Source organism: Muscardinus avellanarius (genome assembly GCF_963383645.1).
Source record: "Muscardinus avellanarius genome assembly, chromosome: 7".
NCBI classification, from domain to species: domain Eukaryota; kingdom Metazoa; phylum Chordata; class Mammalia; order Rodentia; family Gliridae; genus Muscardinus; species Muscardinus avellanarius.
Genome location: NC_137793.1, coordinates 26,881,637 through 26,900,371, shown reverse-complemented (window position 1 = coordinate 26,900,371; position 18,735 = coordinate 26,881,637). Strand labels below are relative to the sequence as shown.

Here is an 18,735-nt window from a genome sequence, read left to right as displayed (position 1 = left end):
GGTGAGCGGGCAGGTGAGAGACCAGTGATGCTAGAGGAACAGGGTTGAAATTGTACAAAAGGCATTGGTTCCCACAAAATTATTATTTTTTACACTGTATTTTTATTTATCTTTAGCAAATAATTATTTTTAACAAAGCCCACCTCTTAAGAGCTTCAGTGAATAACCTCTAACCCCTACCCCACATGGGGGGAGCTGCTTTTGTCTTCTGTCTTTCCCTGGCTTAAAATAGATTTACGTATTTCTATACCTTTGCTAGTCCTTGGCCTTCATTTGCAGAAAACTACTGGACAAGAACCCTAAAGAGGAGACAGCCTGTTTCAATATGATGAAGTACAAAGCTTACCAAGTGAGTTCTAGTGCTTTCAATTTTAGGACTGGGTAAGTTATAAACAAGTTCAGGTATTTCATTGTTGTTGTTCATCCTTTCTGGGTACTCTCATTTTCCCCTCATATGAAGAGTCACACACTGAATTTATCTGCACAACTCTAGCCACAGCCAAACCCCAACCCAGCCTGTCACCAGGCCTGTGAGACTCACATGGAACAATGAAACTTGACTGGGGGAAAGTCCAACCTATCATGATGGATCTTAATTCTTACTTGTGAATGAAGATCTCAGATTGGCCTCTTTGTCATAAAACAGTATGTTTTTGGTTTCGGAAACTCTCTAATATGTTGTGATATATACCCCCCTGCAATCTCCAACCAATTCTCACAGTTCTTTGATTACCTAGGTAAAAGAAAAAACGTGGTATGAAACCATGATCATTCAAAATTCAAAATCTTCTACTTAAATATTCAGCCTCCTTCTCTCTAAAGAAGTAAAACTCAGTTTTGTTTTCTGTGACAGGACACTTAAGGACCCGGCTCTTGCCTAACTCTACCCTCTCTCCTTTTGCATGGAGCCCTTCTCTTCTCACCATTTTCCTCTCTGCTAGGTCATCCTTAAAACACATAAGTTTTTTAGAAGAGTTGTGTATGTATATATAATTTGACCCCAGTCTTCAAGCCAATAGTTATCAAAGGCTCTGAGCAGACACTGAGCTTCTCTTTTCTGTCTGTAGAGATGGAAGTTGCTCGTGATTAAGGTAGACTGATGGAGGGTGGTATGGTTAAAGAATTTCAAGAGTGATGATCAATGGGAGGATCTGGGGTGAAACAAACTAAGTAGCTGAGGCTGGCCACACACCTACCATCCTCCGGTCTCAGCCCCCCAAAGCAGTGTTATTTTTAAATGTTTGAGAAAACTCCATATTGGTTTTCATAATGACTGTACTTATTTACATTCCCTCCAAGAGTATGTGTGCCTTCCTCTTTCTCTGTATCTCAGCACTTGACACATGCTGTCTTTTTGAGTAACATCACTATTTATGGTCTGGGGTCTGAGCAGGTCTCTTGGAGAGAAAAGAATTCTCAAACTCCCCAGATTCCTGGTTGGTCACTGCAGAAAGGAGTCTCAGGACACATCAGAATCGAGGGCAGATGAAGAAGTTCATTGCAAAGGTGAAACACACACTGAAGCTGAAGGGAAGTGTGGCACCCACAGAAAGGCAGGATTAGGTTCATATTTTTAAGGAGCTAATATTCATAAGCAGGGCTTGAATATGGATGAAGGTCTCTGGCACTGGAGGCCTCTTCATGGAACTCTGTTCTGCTTCATTAGCATGTAATTATGCATCTGAGAGGTGTGTGGGTACATTTAGAAATCAATCAATCTTAATAAGCAGATGTTTGTTAAGTTTGGTCAGGAGATTTTTTCTGTTGTTCTTGCAAGAGAAACCAGTTGTCATTGGTTCCAAAATACAGGTCCTAGGCAAGCAGTCTGTGGTGAGGCAGAAGCACCCACCTGAACCCATGTCACAAGCTTTCTGCATGAGCTGTTTTCCATACCTGATTCCCCCTGTACCCTATCTTGCTAACTCTGATTGATAACTCATTGTAGTTTTGAGGAAATACACACACACACACACACACACACACACACACACACACACACACACTTTTAAAGGCACATTATTTTTCCTTTAAGTTTTTGCTTTACAAAATAGTAGACACTAGCTCCCTGTGGCTGTAGCAGTTTTGAAATGTGTGCAGTCCAAATTTATTGTATGCAAGCACGCAATAGACACAAAACTTGAGGATGCAGATTAAAAAACCAAGTACATAAGTACTATAATTCCTTCATATTAAGTATGCATAAATGATATTATTGCAATCGTTTTTACATATTATTAATAGTAATATGAATGTGGCCATATTCTATTAAATAAAATATAATAATATAACATGATATTAATGTTATTAATACACGCATAGATTATGTTTATACAGATAATTAATATATTAATAGTTATTATGGTTGTGTATACTATTTAAATTAATTTTAAGTTTAAATATTTCAGGAGAGAATCTTAAATGCAGGTACGGTTTGTTGTATATTTCTATTAAGCACCACTTTTCTAGCATATTCTAGTTAGCATGGAAAGGAGAAACAAAGAAAGAGAAGACAGGAGTGTCATGGTCACATTTTCTATTCTTGCAGTTCTGGGGATGGAACCCAGAGGCATTTTACCTCTAAGCTACACCCATAGCCCTGTTTTTTATTTTTTATTTTAAAACAGGGTCTCACTGAGTTGCAAAGGGACTCACTAAGTAGCTGACGCTATCCACGAACTGTGATCCTCTTGTCTCAGCCTCCCAAATGCTAGGATTACAAGTGTATGCCACCATGCCAGCTCATGATCACTTTTTCTTGGAAGAGAATCCCCCAAACACTCTTGTCATGGCCCCCAGGACCTCCTTGTTCCTCAGGCTGTAGATGATGGGGTTGAGCATGGGGGTGAGGATGGTGTAGAAGACTGCCAGGATCTTATCTTCATCTGGTGAACGGAGACTCCTGGGCCGCAGATAAGTGTAGATAAATGGCACATAGTAAAATGTCACCACGGTTAAGTGGGTGGAACATGTGGTGAAGGCCTTTCTTTTCCCTTCTTTACAGCGCATATGGAAGACCGCAAAAAGGACCCTTCCATAGGAAGCAGTGATTCCAAGGAAAGGAAAGAGGAGGAACAGGCTTGTGCTCATGAAGACCATGTACTCATAGACCCAGGTGTCCATGCAGGCCAGAGGAAGCATGGCGGGCACATCACAGAAGAAATGGTTGATGGCCCTGGAGCCACAGTAGGGGAGGTGAAGGGCATAGACTGTGTGTGCAGTGGCATTGATGGAGCCCAGTATCCAGGAGCCCACGATCATCTTCACACACATCCTCCTGCTCATGCGGATGGGATAATGCAGGGGGTGGCAGATAGCCACAAAACGGTCGTAAGCCATGGAGACTAGGAGCAAGCTTTCAGCACCTCCCATGGTCAGAAAGAAGAAGCTTTGCACACCACACCCCAGAAAGGAGATGCTCTTTTGGCCAGAGAGGAAGTTAGCCACCATCTTGGGGACAGTGGTGGAGATATAAACCAGGTCTGAGAGAGAGAGCTGGCTGAGGAGAATGTACATGGGAGTGTGGAGCCGGCTATCCACGATGATGAGGTAGATCATTCCTAAGTTCCCCAGAATGGCAATGAAGAAGATGAAGATGATGAAAAGCAGGAGAAGAAGGCCAGTTTGACTTTGGGGAAAGAGCCCCCTAAAAATAAAATCATTTAATGTTTGGTTCCATTTCTCCATGAAAATGTTCTGTGTTAGCCTCCCTGAAAGGAAAATGGAAACATACACTAAAAACTAATAAGCATGAAACAGGAGAATAAAAAGGAATCAATGTTATTGATGTTTGTTTAGAACAAATAAATTTTCCTACATCCCTGGAGATATTGTGCAATTGATTTTACCCTCTGAGTTAAATGTTTTCTCTTCAGTTTTCTCTGGTGACCCTCTCAGGAAGTCATGGACATATATACAGCCTTGACAGTCTAGTACCATGTAGAACATAAATAACTAAATCATTTCTTTTCAAATAACTCCTTGTCAGGAATGTTACTCAGGATTATTACAAGTCTTAGAAACTGAGATAGCAACAATTTCTAGTATCTCACCTCCAGAAGAAATATTCACAATAAACTGTCCTGTGTGACTCAGAAATTGTCTGTGTGCTTAATCCCATGTCCTCAGTTACCTTGCCCCCTTCTGAATCTTCACATGTCTGCCTTCTCTCCCCACTGGCACTATTCCAGTACAGTAAATCGGGATCTTCTCAATGCTGTAACTCTTTTTCTATAAAGACACCTGTCTGCAGTACCAAAATGTGTCCATCATTCAAAACCACTGTTGTTGAACTGTGTCATATAAGACCTACCCTAGTTAGAATATCATATTTAGTTTTTTGGATATTCTCTACCCTAATGATATTTCTATTTTCTGAAACTCTACAAAACTCAGAATTAAAAGTGTAGATTTTTTTTGGTGGTACTGGGGTTCCTGAAAACCCTTCTACCTCCGGGTTATACTCCCAGACCTATTTTTAGGTTTTTTATTTGGAAACAGGGTCTCTTAAGCCAGTGTGGCTGGCTTTGAACCTGCGTGATCCACCTGTCTCCACCTCCCAAGTGCAGGGATTACAAGTGTGCCCCACCATGCCTGGCAAAGGTGTAGATTTTTATAGGTGCTTTTCCCCTCATGTTTGTAAATCATGCATGATACAGTGAGATTACATAGTATGAATGCTTTTATCCAGTTTTTCTTTAGCCACAAGCTATAAACAGCGTGGTAATGAAAATATAGCATGTGTATGGATACTATAGCAGAATTACACAGTAGAATTATTTCTTTCTATAAAAATCTTTGAAGCACTATACTTTATATGATTATTCTTCACATTATTTGTAATAATTTTTACACAACACAAATACTTGAAATTTTTACATCAATGGCTTCATTTTCTGAATATTGAAAGTAGTAGTCATTGATGGGAAGAATAACTCCCTCAAATACAGATAGGACACAGATCAGATGTAAAGCCCATATGACTACTTCAAATTTCTAATCATTTTGACTTCTCAAATTTAATAATTGTTTGACAAATGGCTTAACATATATATATATATATATATATATATATATATACTCATTCAATTCTATTTGTGTAATTATCCCTCTTCTCCAAAAGATCCTATGGAATTCCACATTTCTGACCAGTTAGAAGGACATAGGCATTGGAGAGGATGCTTCTGCCTCCTACTCTCTGGTTGAGCGTTCACACTGTAGAGCAAGAGAGAGAAGCAGCCACAGCGCTATTCAAGGAGAAGATTGAACAGTGAGCAGTGGTGGGTTCTTGATGAATAGCTCACACATGTTTCACTTATTCTCTTCAGATTTAACTAATTCAGTAAAGCAAAACAAAAATTAAATGCTAATCATCTGGAGTAAAAAAATTCAAAAGAAAGAAAATCATAGAATCTCCCATCCACAATATTTTTCTAGCTTTTTTATCTACCCGTGCCTTGACTTGGAAATTTTTTCTGGAAGTCAACTCTTTGCCTAGATTCCCAAAATGGGTGACATCACCCTGGTAGGGGGGCTCTGGAAAGATCAGGGGGAAGGTGTAGCTTCCTGTGCAACCATAGTACTGACTGAAGGAGATTGCGGTTCATGGACAGCCCCAGCTACTTAGTGAGTCTCTTTGCAACTCAGTGAGACCCTGTTTCAAAATAAAGAATAAAAAAGTAGGGCTGGGGATGGAGCTCGGAGCAGAATGTCACTGGGTTTCCGAAAAGAAAAGAAAAGAAAAAAAGAAAAGAAAAGAAAAGAAAAGAAAAGAAAAAAAGAAAGAAAGAAAGAAAGAAAGAAAGAAAGAAAGAAAGAAAGAAAGAAAGAAAGAAAAGTTAAGAGAAGTGGAGACTCTCGGGGGGCTGATTACTTTTTTGGAAAGAAGCAGTTGTTTTGTTGAATAAGTTTGGGCACTTCTGCTTTACAGTGTCTTTTTCTCTCTGTCATTTCACTCTTGGCACTTAATTTTTTCAAACACTCCCAAACATGCATAAATTGTGATTATATCATCTCTTATATTTCTAATATATGTTCTTAATTGTCCTTATCTGTCTGGTCATGAGATTTTCTGCTTTATATGTATGTACTCTTCCATCTGAAAGAAATATTGACCATACATGCTCTTAACAGTATTAATTAGAATGGTCATTTTGGATTATTGATTTTTCAACAGAAAGAGTAGTAATTAATAGATTTCTGATACTATTTGCATTTAATAACTTGAAATGTTTATTCAAATAATTTCAGTATGCATCAATAAAATTGTAGTAGGGAACTTATCATAGAAAAATGAAAATTCTTTTCTTCTTCATTTTTTTCTTCTTTTTGGTACTAGAGAATGAACCCAGAGGAGTCCACCGTTCAGCCACTCTCCCAACCCTATTTACTTTTTTTTTTAATTTTGAAAGAGGGTCTTGCTAAGTTGCTGATGCTGCCTACAACCTGCAATCTTCCTGTCTCACCCTCCGAGTATTGAACATATAGATGTGCAACAAAGGGCTAAGCTTGACTTCTCCCCTTATCATGCTTTGGTATGAGATTCTGTACTTTCCATGTATCTGTTACTCATGTGCAAAGAAATACTAAGGCCATATCATGTGCATATTCATTTGAGTAGAAATTTTGGATTATTGTTTTTTAACAAAAAGAGCAGCAATTAGTAGATTTTTGCCAGTATTCACATTTGGTAACTTAAAATTAACTTTTGCTTTATATAACTTTGGTAAACATAAACAAAATTGAAAAAAGAGCTTATTTTAGAAACATTAAAATTGAACTGGGTGTGGTGGCATGGCACACATTTGTAATCCCAGCATTTGGGAGGCTGACACAGGAAAATTGTGGTTCACGGACAGTCTCAGCTACTTAGTGAGGCTCTCAGCAACTTAGTGAAACCCTGTTTCAAAATAAAGAATAAAAAATAGGGCAAAAGGTGTAGCACAGAGGTTGAATGCCCCTGGGTTCCATCCCCAGACCCACAAAAAAATGATTAATAATAATAATAATAATAATAATAATAATAATAAGGCTGGAGGTGTAGCTCAGAGGTAGAATGCCCCTGGGTTCCATCCTTAGTACTGCAAAAAAAAACATTGGAATTAATTTTTGTAGCTGTCTAGTTGACCAATGTTTCAAAATAAATAATAAAACATAGGGCTGGGGTGTAGCTCAGAAGTAGAATGCCTCTGGGTTCCATCCCCAGTACCACAAAAAAATACATATGAATGAATTTTTTAACTGTCTAGTTGACCAATATTGACAATGAACGTCTTTGGTCAGGAACCTGGCAGGTGCACAATAGCACCAGGTACACCTGCTGGATGGAACTGCAGACAGCCTCTGCTTCTTATGACTTTAGAAACAAAAACTCATAATGTAATAGAAAAAGAGAAAGCACAAGATTGCCATCACCACCATACATCTAATCTTTCAAATAAGTTCAGTGTTACGGGTTTATGACAGTACTGATACATATGCACATGTTTTGGTGATTAAAATATATAAGACTCTAAAATATGTAGTTAAAATATAGTGAGTGATACTGATGTTAGAGGAATAAGCTCAAAATTACAATACAGTGTGTGTTATCTTTAGAGTTAGAGATGAGGATCTATCTTCATCAATGCCCAGTGGCTTTCTTTATTGGTCATGGGACTTGATTTCATGCTCCAAAATTGCAGAAAGCATCACCATTTTGTTTATATTATAACTTGGGGAATATTTTTATATAGCTGAAAGGTGGGTCTAAGACTAATGACTTATTGGTCATAAAAAAATGCGTGTTGCTCAAATAGAGTTAAAAAACCCTCCTTTGACAGGATGTAACATATGCAAATGTAGCAATTGTAGGACATAAATTTTTTTGCAAACATTGCAAGTAATACATGCTTTTAAAATTGTCATAGGCAAATGGTCGGTTAAAAATAAGCAAATAGAACCTCAGCTAATGCAATCCAAACAATGTTATGACAGCAGTGTGAGAGAATGAAGCAAGTCCTCCATAAGTGTCAATCTCCTTTTCCATTCCAAACTTTATGCAGAAATCTCAGGCTCAGAAAAATTTATTGTTTTAGTTAAGGTTACAGCCCTCTAGAGTAGCAACTCTAGAATATTAACAGGCTCACATTGCCTCCTTTTTCATTTTATGTTCACTCCTAGCTTTTCCATTTGCTATGGAACCTTTTATTCCTTTGTGCAGCAGAAAGGGTTTCCTCATGACCCCAATATCTCTTCTAGTTTTAGATAACCCAAATCAACTGAGTTCAATAATATTCTCTACTCACCTTGTGTGAAGATTGTGTGTGTGTGTGTGTGTGTGTGTGTGTGTGTGTGTGTGTGTGAATTGAACCCAGGGGTTTTGTCTGACCCCATATTTTCTAACTTTTATTTTCAAACAGAATATTTCTGAGTTTCTGAAGGTCTCTCTAAATTGCTGAGCCTGGCTTCGAATCTGGAATCTTCCAGTTGCAGTCTCCCATGTACTGAGATTATAGGCAAGCATGGTCATATCTGGCTTTGTTTTAGTTTCCTGAGTTTGAATTTTCAGGGACAAGGTAGTCTTATAACTACACAATTCTCTGCTGATAGTCCATTGAATTATTTACAATGTTTAAATGTCAAGCCTTGCTCACAAAGTTCACCAGGCTATGCCACAAGGTCAGCAGGTCCCAGAAACCTTTAAATAATAGAAAACATGGTCAAGAAAAGGTTCTGACATTCACTGCTCACCACTCTTACCTTTATCATTCCCTTTATGTTGTAGTCAGAAGACACTTTCCTGACTTTGTAAAATATTTGCATAAATTATTACTTAGTTAAAACATTTTCCTTTGCTATTATTCTGTTCATGTGAAAACAGAAAAATCCATTTTATGCTGACTATCTTAGTTTTCACTGATATAAGGAGTAGTATAGAATACTATATTTTATACAAAGAATCTTACTCAATCCTCCTGCATCCTTCTCTCACCTAATTGGTCCCGAATGTCCAAATCTCTGGCGACAAGAACCATGGCCATTTCACCTGACTTGCTAATTTGGAGATCAACTCAGAATAAATCAACCAACAGAATAAATCAACAACAGAATAAATCAACCAATAGAATAAATCAACAACAGAATAAATCAACCAATAGAATAAATCAACAACAGAATAAATCAACCAATAGAATAAATCAACAACAGAATAAATCAACCAACCCAATCCATTCTGCTGTAGTCACTAGCTACCAGGAATTCCTCTGAAGAAGGATGCTCACAGTTATTCAAGAACATGATTTGAGAGGTGTGGGAAATGTTAGGGAAATGTTCACTAAAATCCACTTACTTCAAGTTAGAGATGAGATGCAGAAAAACATTATTAGTGTTCCTCTAAATAATATTGGGATTACTATCAGGAACAGTAAACTTGCTAACAAAAAAAAATTTCTATAGAAAATTATTGGTGATTGCAATGACATTAAATTATGCTTTGACAAAACATTTCTCCTCGTGGTTGAAGGTAGGTGGTCGATCCATGCAAAACATGATTTTATTCCCTCTGGGTCCATAAGTAGTAATGGAACTGCTGAATCATAGAGAAGTGTGATTTTTAAATTTTTGAGAAAACTCCATATTTGATTTAATAATGGCTGTACTGTTACTTGACACATGCTTTTTTACTGGAACCATTCTACTCAGGGATCAGATCAGGTCCATTGGAGTAGAGAAGACCTCTACTAGAACCCCTTAGGTTACTGATGGTCATTTCAGAAAAGAGTTCAGGACATATCAGGATTCAGGGCGGCTGTGTATTGCAAAAGCAAAACACACACTGAAGGTAAGTGTAGGCACACTAGTTGAAGCACCCACGCACAAGCAAGTTTTGGTCCACAGTATTTTAGGAGCTCATATATTCATAAGCAGGGTTTGAATATGTATAAAGGTCTCTGGCATTAGGAAGCCCCTTCATTGAAACTTTCTCAGCTTTATTGGCTTCTAATTAGCATCTAAAACGTGTGCAGATACATTCACTAACCAGTCTTAATGTTCAAAAAAGTAATGTTCTGTTAGGAGATGTTTTCTGGTGCATCTCCAGAAGCAAGTTAGGGCTGTCTCAAGGATTTAGGTCCTAGTGGTTAGGTAGACAGTTACTTGGTCCAATTGATGCTAGGCTGTAGCCTGTAGTTAGGCAGAAGCATTTGCCTGGGTCCAGCTCAGAAGCTCTCTGCATGAGCTGTTGTCCACAAATATTTTCCTCTATGTCTTATCTTACTAACTTGGATGATGATAGTTCATTGTAGTTTTGAGGGGATACACACACACACACACACACACACACACACACACACACTTTTAAAAGCACATTATTGCTTCCTCTAGGGCACTGCTGTCCAAAACAGTAGTCATTGGCCCCATGTGGCTGCAGTATCCTTGAAATGTCATCATCCAAGTTGCTGGTTGCTGTAAGCATAGAAGACGTACAGGGCTTGAGGAATTAGAATAAAAATAAAGTATTTAAATGCAATAATAAGTTCATGTTAAATATGTACAAATTATGGCATGTTAATTTAATGTAAATATTAATATAATTTGCAATGTATGCAAACCAGTATACTATAGTCTATAAAACAGAGTATAAGATAACATAATATATAATAATCTGAATATTATTAATATTAACATTGATTATGTTACTGACAACTAAGTTAATATATTAATAGTTATTACAGTGGTACATAGTAATTAATTTTATTTTCAATTGTGTCCCTAAACCTTAGATTATATGTGTGTTTGTTGTAATCAGCATGAAAATGGGGAAATTAAAAAAAAGAAGGTGGGACTGCCATGATCACTTCTTCTTGAAAGAAAATCCCCCAAACACTCTTGTCACGGCCCCCAGCACCTCCTTGTTCCTCAGGCTGTAGATGATGGGGTTGAGCATGGGGGTGAGGATGGTGTAGAAGACTGCCAGGGCCTTGTCTTCTTCTGGTGAGCGGAGACTCCTAGGTCGCAGGTAAGTGTAGACAAACGGTGCATAGTAAAACGTCACCACGGTTAAGTGGGTGGAACACGTGGTGAAGGCCTTTTTCCTTCCCTCTTTAGAGCGCATATGGAAGACAGCAAAAAGGACCCTTCCATAGGAAGCAGTGATTCCAAGGAAAGGGAAGAGGAGGAACAGGCTTGTGCTCACGAAAACCAAGTACTCATAGACCCCAGTGTCCATACAGGCCAGAGGAAGCATGGCGGGCACATCACAGAAGAAATGGTTGATGGCCCTGGAGCCGCAGTAGGGCAGGTGAAGGGCGTAGACTGTGTGTGCCATGGAGTTGATGGAGCCCAGTATCCAGGAGCCCACGATCATCTTCACACACATCCTCCTGCTCATGCGGATGGGATAATGCAGGGGGTGGCAGATGGCCACAAAACGGTCATAGGCCATGGAGGCCAAGAGCAAACCTTCAGAACCTGCCATGGTCAAGAAGAAAAAGCTTTGCACACCACACCCCAGAAAGGAGATGCTCTTTTGGCCAGAGAGGAAGTTGGCCACCATCTTGGGGACAGTGGTGGAGATGTACATCAGGTCCATGAGGGATAGCTGGCTAAGGAGAAAATACATGGGAGTGTGGAGCCGGGCATCCATGCGAATGAGGTGAATCATCGCTGAGTTTCCCAGTGTGGCCAGGAAGAAAATGATGAGGAGGAGGATCAGGAGCAGGAGGCCAGTTTGATTTGGTGGAAACAATCCCAACAAAATGAAATCACTTGATGTTTGGTTCCATGTCTCCATGAAAACGTACTGTGTTACCTTCCTTGAAAGGAAAATGGAAACAAACACCAAGAACTAAGCATGAAATGAGAATCAAAATGAACCAATTTTATCATCATGGTTTATTTAGAATGAACTGAATTTCCTTCAACACTGAAGGTTTTATGCAATTGATTTTAGCTTCTGATTGAATGTTCTCTTTCAAATTGAATACCTATGATCTGCAATCCTACCTGTATTTTATTTTTTATTTTGAAACAGAATCTTGATAATTTGCTGAGACTAGCCTCCACCTGCAATCCTCTTGTCTCGGCCTTCTACACACCACTTTTATAGGTTTGCATTACTGAGCTCAGCTCAACTGCTTCCCATATCTAATCTTGGTATAAATCTCTCTGCTTTGAGAACTATTTTGGCTATTCTGTGTTTTGGTTGTTGTTGTTGTTGTTGTTGTCCCAAATGAATTTAAGGATTGATTTTTTTCCATGAGATATGTACACAATGAAATTTTACTCAGCCATAAAGGAAAACACAATTTTGTCATTTACAGGAAAATGGATGGAACTGGAGAACATTATGATAAGTGAGATTAGTCAGTTACAAAAAATAAAAAATCCCTAATATATGGAAACTAGGGAGAAAATGGGTCATAGGAGGAGCTCTAGATGAAGAAGAAAATACTATAGGTGAGCAAATAAGGGACCCTAACTGAATGGGATGGGTGGGGGGAAGAGGGAAATTTTCTAATGTACATGATGTACATTAACAAAAATATTGAAGTCCATCACTAAGTCAAACATGAGAGGGAGGGAGGGAGGAGCAAATGGGGCAGAAATTGGGTGATATGTTCATGTATGTCTCTACCATCTTGTACTTCCTTAAGATGTATGACTACAATGCACTAACAAAAAATTTAAAAATTTTTTCTGCTTTGTATGTTTGCAATCATAAATCTCAAAAAAAAAAAATACTGATGCCACATCAGTACTATCCTTCATTGCCCTTCAGGCATAATCTTCCATTTTCACCAGTTTTTGTTGCTTGCAATAATTATTTTAAGTCCATGTTCACAGCTAACATGAAAAAAAATTTAATTTTCTTTCTTAATTTGTGTAGTAATTTTAGATTATTGACCTTTTAACAGGAGGAAAAGAAATTAATAGATTTTTTCAGTATTAACATTTAGTGACTTAAAATCAACTTTTTCTTTATATAACTTTGGTAAACATGAATAAAGTTGTTAAAAAAGAGCCTATTTTGAAACATGGGAATTCATTCTTATAGCTGTCTAGTTGACTAATACTGAGTGTGCTTGGGCAGGAACCTGGCAGATGCATAATTCCATCAGGCACACAGGCTGGATGGGACTGTAAATAATCTCTTCTTTTTATGGCTTTAGAAAGAAAATCTCATGACTTAATAGGAAAAGAGAAAGCACAAGATAGCCATCACCACCATACATCCAATTCTTCTAAATAAGTTTACTGTTGAGGTTTATGACAGTATCGGTACATATCCATGTGCTTTTCTGATTAAAATACACAAGATCTAAAATATGTAGTTAAAATTTAGTGTGTGGTACAGATACTAGAACAAGCTCAAACATACAGTACAATGTGTGTGATCATTAGAGGTGAGGATCTATCTCAGTCTATGCTAAGTAAGCATCTCTCTTTATTTGTCATGGGACCTAATTTTATGCTCCAGAATTTCAGTAAGCATTATTCTCTTGCTTACCTTGTAACTTGGAGAATACTATTCCTATAGCTGCAAGGTCATATGCACTTTTTGACTACTTGGTCATATGCACTTTTTGAAAAGTACTAGGGGACCAAGGGGAGGGACCACCCCACCCCCATCACAGCACACCCAGGCAGTGGTAGATCTCTAGCATATAGCACTGAAGTGAGCCTGTCTGGGTAGAGGCAAGGGAGCAGCTGGGGCACCAAAATAGGAGCTGCCCGTGGGCTGGAGATGAGATGCATTAGCAGGCCATCTCAGCAGCACCATTTTCAAGGGTCTGAAGGCACTGCTGCTCCCACTTAAGGTTAGCCTGGGACAGCACTGCATCCCTGAGCAGCCACCAGAGCCATGGCTCTAAAAGGACAAGAAAATTGTATCTTCTCAAGGATTGGTTCATTCAATTGATTTACTGGATGCATTCAGAACATTTTACTAGGAAGAATTATTTACTGATATTATCCTTCATTGCCCTTCAGGCATAATCTTCCATTGTCACTGATTTTAACTGCTTGCAATAATTATTTTAAGGCCATGTTCATGGCTAACATGAAAGAAAATTTTAAAAAGAAAATATAACAACTCTCTGGTATCCATCATGATATTTTGGAAGGTCTTGTAAATTATGCATATACTTCCCAAACTGAAGTTAAAAGAAATGTCCAAAGCCTGCTTGAATCAGCAGATCTATGGTTTCTTTCGGGAAAAAAAGTTTGTGAGCAGCTTTTAGTAAGGCATTTAGATGTTGATAGTTGTATTGGAATACACTCTCTTGTAGAATTCCATATGTGTCCAGGACTAGAGAAGGAATGTCAAATAATTCTGTGTTCAAGGTTTAAAGGAGTATGGTAACAAGAAGAATTTTTGAAAATCAGTGGTGAAAAATTTCTCTTTATCTTGTTCAGAAAGAATCTGTGTTTGAAAAGAAGAAGCTATCAGAGAGTTATAAGTGGACTGCTCCCACATAATCTACTAAGCCATATTAATATAGATATAAAACCAATATATTTAAAGACAGCTTTAGGTCTTCAAAGAAGCTACCTACTCACAGAAAGTAAGATATGTTCTTTAATATACAATTCTTTTCATTCCATGCATAAAGAGATTCCCCAAAGGTCAACAGTCACAATATATATTGTTGTAGATTATCATCAGAGGTTCACATATGGGATCCTTTGACAAATGTTCGGATTCAGGAAGAAAAATACCAGAATGTACCAGAAAGAGCTATGGTATTAGACGTTTAAGTTTTAACATTTGTGTGACTGGAGGCTACAGGAGAAATAACACAGACGCTCTTGACACAGTGTGAATCTATAATAGTAAAAGCAACAAGTGGACAGAACTTTTTGCCAGTGCTCAATGCCAGGTATTACCACTGCCCAGTCACCTTGGGTGTCTGTGTCTGTGTTCTAGGTGGTTATGGAAAGGGGCTTCAGTGGGAGAACCTGAGTTCTATGGGCCATTAAAAAAAATGGATTCCTATTGCAAGCATTCATTCAAAGCATGGAGATGCTCTGCTGTGTCTTACACAAAGTTATCTGTGTAATTATTGGCCACTGTGGATATAGAAAAAGCTGTGCCTATGGCAAGGTCCAGAGCTACAATTCAGAGATCAGTGAATGGAGCCTCATCACCCCGAGTCCACACCCAGAATATATGTTGTGCTCCATTTGAAAAAAAAAAAGACTTTGTCAGTGAACAAACTATAATCACAGAGTGCTATGACCCTGAGCAAAATTAATGGAGAGAGAGAGAGAGCTCCCATGATGGAAAGGAGGATGGAAGGTGGTCCTGAAATTATGAATGGATTTGTATATTTCACTGAAGGATATCCCTGCTCAAAGGAACATATCTTCAGAGCATTGCAAAATACGATTCAAAGTGGGAAACAGTGGGTAATCTTCCAAGTGCTATATATCTCATGGATGTATTTGTGTGTATAATGTCTGATTGGATCCACAGAATTGACCAAGTAATCAATGTTTGGAAGTGTAATGAAAATAACATATTGTTTAGAGTCCCTTACTTATTACTGTGATTTGACACATAATAGAAGACTTGTGAGTTTAATTCCTAGCACTACTTCACTCCCAAATCCAGTGCTTAGTCATCAGGAAAAATCTTTTGTATAGACACAATTGAGTCAACGGGACTAACTTCTATAATTTCTACTTCTCAAAGGTAGTATGGAATATTTGACATGGTTAAAAAGTGAATAAGTTTTGTATGTAATCAATCATTTCTCCTCCTGAAAGCAGAAATCAAATACAACACTTAAAAATTTTACCTTTAAAATTATTTAGAATATGGACTCATTTTAAGTATAGTTTCTTTCCTTTGTAGTGCAAATAATTTATTGTTATTTTCTTTATTTAACATATTAACAGAGATAAAATACTATGCAAACGACTATACTGTTAAAGGAGTTTACAAACTAAATTTAAAAGAATAGGAAGTTTAAAAGTTTTGCAGAGAAAATAGTCAAATATTCTGATGCTGAGGGCTAGTTTTAACTTTCAATTTTGCTAGTTTAGGAGGTCATTAGCTTAAAAATATTGGAAGCTAGGCATGGTGGCACATGCTTGTAATCCCAGCATTTGGGAGGCTGAGACCAGAGGCTCGCGGTTTGCGGACAGTCTCAGCTACTTAGTGAGGCCCTCCGCAACTTAGTAAGACCCTGTTTCAAAATAAATAATAAAAAATATGGCAGGGGGTGTAGCTCTGAGGTCAAATGCCCCTGGGTTCCATCCCCAGACGTGCAGAAAAAAAAAAGGAAAATCCCCTTTTTTAAAATTAATTAATTAATTAATTAATTAATTTTTTTAAATTGGTGCATTGTAGTCATATATCAATCACATTGGAGTACAAGACTTGAGAGGATATACAAACACACATCATGAAAATCCCCTTTTAAGTGTAGATATTTGTCTTCAAATAAAGTTGAATTTAAAATGGAAAGCATGTATAACAGTTGTAATATAATACAGAATACTTAGATAAGAACTTTGCATTCATTTCCCAGCTCTGCCACTAACTGGATTAAATTTGTTAACAATTAGAGCTTCCTGACCTATGCACACTGGCACTGAAAGTCATAGATGTGTCTAGATAAAGGTCCCCTCCCCTCTCGTTGCCAGAGGAAGCCTAGGCAGCTGGAGCCTCTTGGCCAGAAACACTTTTGTCTAATTTTCTGTATGTCTATAGAGTCACTTCCCATTTGTACTATAATGTAAGAAAAGTTGAGAATGACTGTTTAATTTTTTGTTATCTTTGAGGTCATCTATGCCACACTTTTTAATAGAGACAATAATTATTTTTCACTTTATTTTTAACAATATCTATTTGTTGTCTTTATTTTTTTTTCTTTTTTAAATTTTTCTTTGGTGCATTGTAGTAATACATCTTAGTGGAGCACAAGATGGTGGAGGCATATATGCACACATCACTCATTTAGCCCTTCCATGGTTCCCACTCCAATCCCTCCAACCTCCCTCCTTCTCATGTTTGGCTTAGTGATTGACTTTGATGTATTTTGAATCTATATCATGTACATTAGGGAGTTTCTCTCTTCCCCTCTCTAGTTCTCCCTCAATTAGGTCTTTTTATTTGTTCTTCTATGGTTTCTCCTTCTTTATCCAGAGTTCCTCCTATGAAATACTGAAGCCTAAAACTAGTTTTAATTTTTTAAAAATTATAGAAACTGCTTAATTAATTCATTTCAAATGGCATTTAAATATAAATACAACTCTTTGGGGATACAATCTGGTAATAGCAAGAGTCATTAAAACTCATATTTTTTACTCCACAAATTCTACTCATAGACTTTTAAACTAAAGAATAATACAAAAAGGTAAATGTATCAAGATGCCTATGTCTGCATTATTTACAATAGCAAAAATTTAGGAAAGATGTACATGTCAAAGATGAAAGTGGGCTAATAAATATATCGAAGTGTACTGCCATTAAAATAATTATTTGAAAGACTATGTAGAAACATGGATGTGTCTATAAGATGGAAAGTACAATAAGTACACTATGATTGTGGCAATAATGTCTATATGCATGCAGAAATAATATGCAAAAAATTGTTATGTTAGTATAAGAGGATATTGAATAATTTTAATTTATTTAATTTTTCTTTAATATTACTTTGTATATCCAATAAAATAAATAAACCACTCTGTTAAAAAAGGAGTATTTTATACAATCAGTCAAAAAAGAATAAGCAAATTGCCTGAGCCTCAGACAACTTAATCCTAACAAAGTCACCTGACAGCTGCTCAGAGGGAAAGAAGGTAACTGTTTTCCCCACATCATAGGTCTTTCATAAGTGTCAAAATCCTTTGTATATTAAAAATATTAACTATCCAGAAAAATTCATGAGCCTAATTAAGGCACACCCTTCCAGAGCAGCACACTCTGGAATATTAACAGGCACACATTGTCTCCTCCACATCATAAGTTCACTTTTAGCTTTTGATTTTCTGTGAAACTGCTTATTCTTTGTGCAGACAACAGAGATCTTCATGGCAGGTAAATCAAATATAATATCTCTCTCAGTTAAAACAAACCCAAATCCACTCAGTTCATTGGTATTATTTGACTCACCTTCTCTGAAGTTCTTGAGTTTGTATTTTCAGAGAGGAGGTAGTTTTATACCTACACCATTCTCTGCTGACAGTTGGGTGAATTCTTTAAAATGTTTAAACACCAGGATGTGCAACATCATCTGCCAGGCCATGCAATGAGGTCATGTCACTGATCCAGCAGGACCTGGATCAAAGAAAACTCTGCTCTGATCTTAGAAACACTCTGTATCTGACAGATTACTACAAAGGAATTTAGAAAACACCTTGTAACATTCACTGCTTGAACATTTATCATTCTTTTTAAGTCTGAAAACAGTTCATCCCCTTTCATAAATATTTTCATAAGTTATTGCTTAGTTAAAACAGCTTCCTTTGCTATTACCTTATTCAAGACAAAACAGAATAAGTCATTCCACACTGATAATTCTCAGGCTGTATTGACGGAAGACAGAAGAACAGGTTGCTGTAGGTTATAAGTAGAACCTTATGTTTTCAAGCCTTAGACATTCCTCTTTTTCTTCTAATTGATCCCTAGTGTCCAAGTCCGTGGAGACAGGACCCATGATCATTTCACTTGATTCACTAATTTGGTGATCATCTCTGTTCCAATTTAGAACAAATCAACCAACACAATCCATTCTATAGCAATTGACAGGA

At 37.4% G+C, this 18,735-nt stretch overlaps 3 protein-coding genes and 1 pseudogene across 4 annotated transcripts in view; 1 reads left to right on the top strand and 3 right to left on the bottom strand.

Annotated features, from left to right (window-relative positions):
- LOC308265016 (olfactory receptor 2G6-like) overlaps nucleotides 1-18,735 on the bottom strand; it is a gene marked incomplete at both ends in the record, with an annotated part of 658,093 nt that overhangs the window by 236,676 nt on the left and 402,682 nt on the right. The window lies entirely within an intron of this gene.
- Nucleotides 2,746-3,684, bottom strand: LOC308265245 (olfactory receptor 2L13-like; the record flags this gene model as incomplete). The annotated part of the gene is made up of 1 exon (XM_080698842.1): nucleotides 2,746-3,684. The coding sequence occupies one exon, from the start codon at nucleotides 3,682-3,684 to the stop codon at nucleotides 2,746-2,748; it is 939 nt and encodes a 312-aa protein (XP_080554968.1).
- LOC308265263 (olfactory receptor 2L13-like) lies at nucleotides 10,829-11,773 on the bottom strand (the record flags this gene model as incomplete). Its single annotated transcript, XM_080698860.1, has 1 exon — nucleotides 10,829-11,773. Exon 1 carries the CDS (start codon nucleotides 11,765-11,767, stop codon nucleotides 10,829-10,831), a length of 939 nt encoding a protein of 312 aa, XP_080554986.1. The 5' UTR covers nucleotides 11,768-11,773.
- LOC308265220 (kelch-like protein 23) lies at nucleotides 13,838-15,439 on the top strand (annotated as a pseudogene). The gene has a single exon. The product of its transcript is annotated as a kelch-like protein 23 (transcript).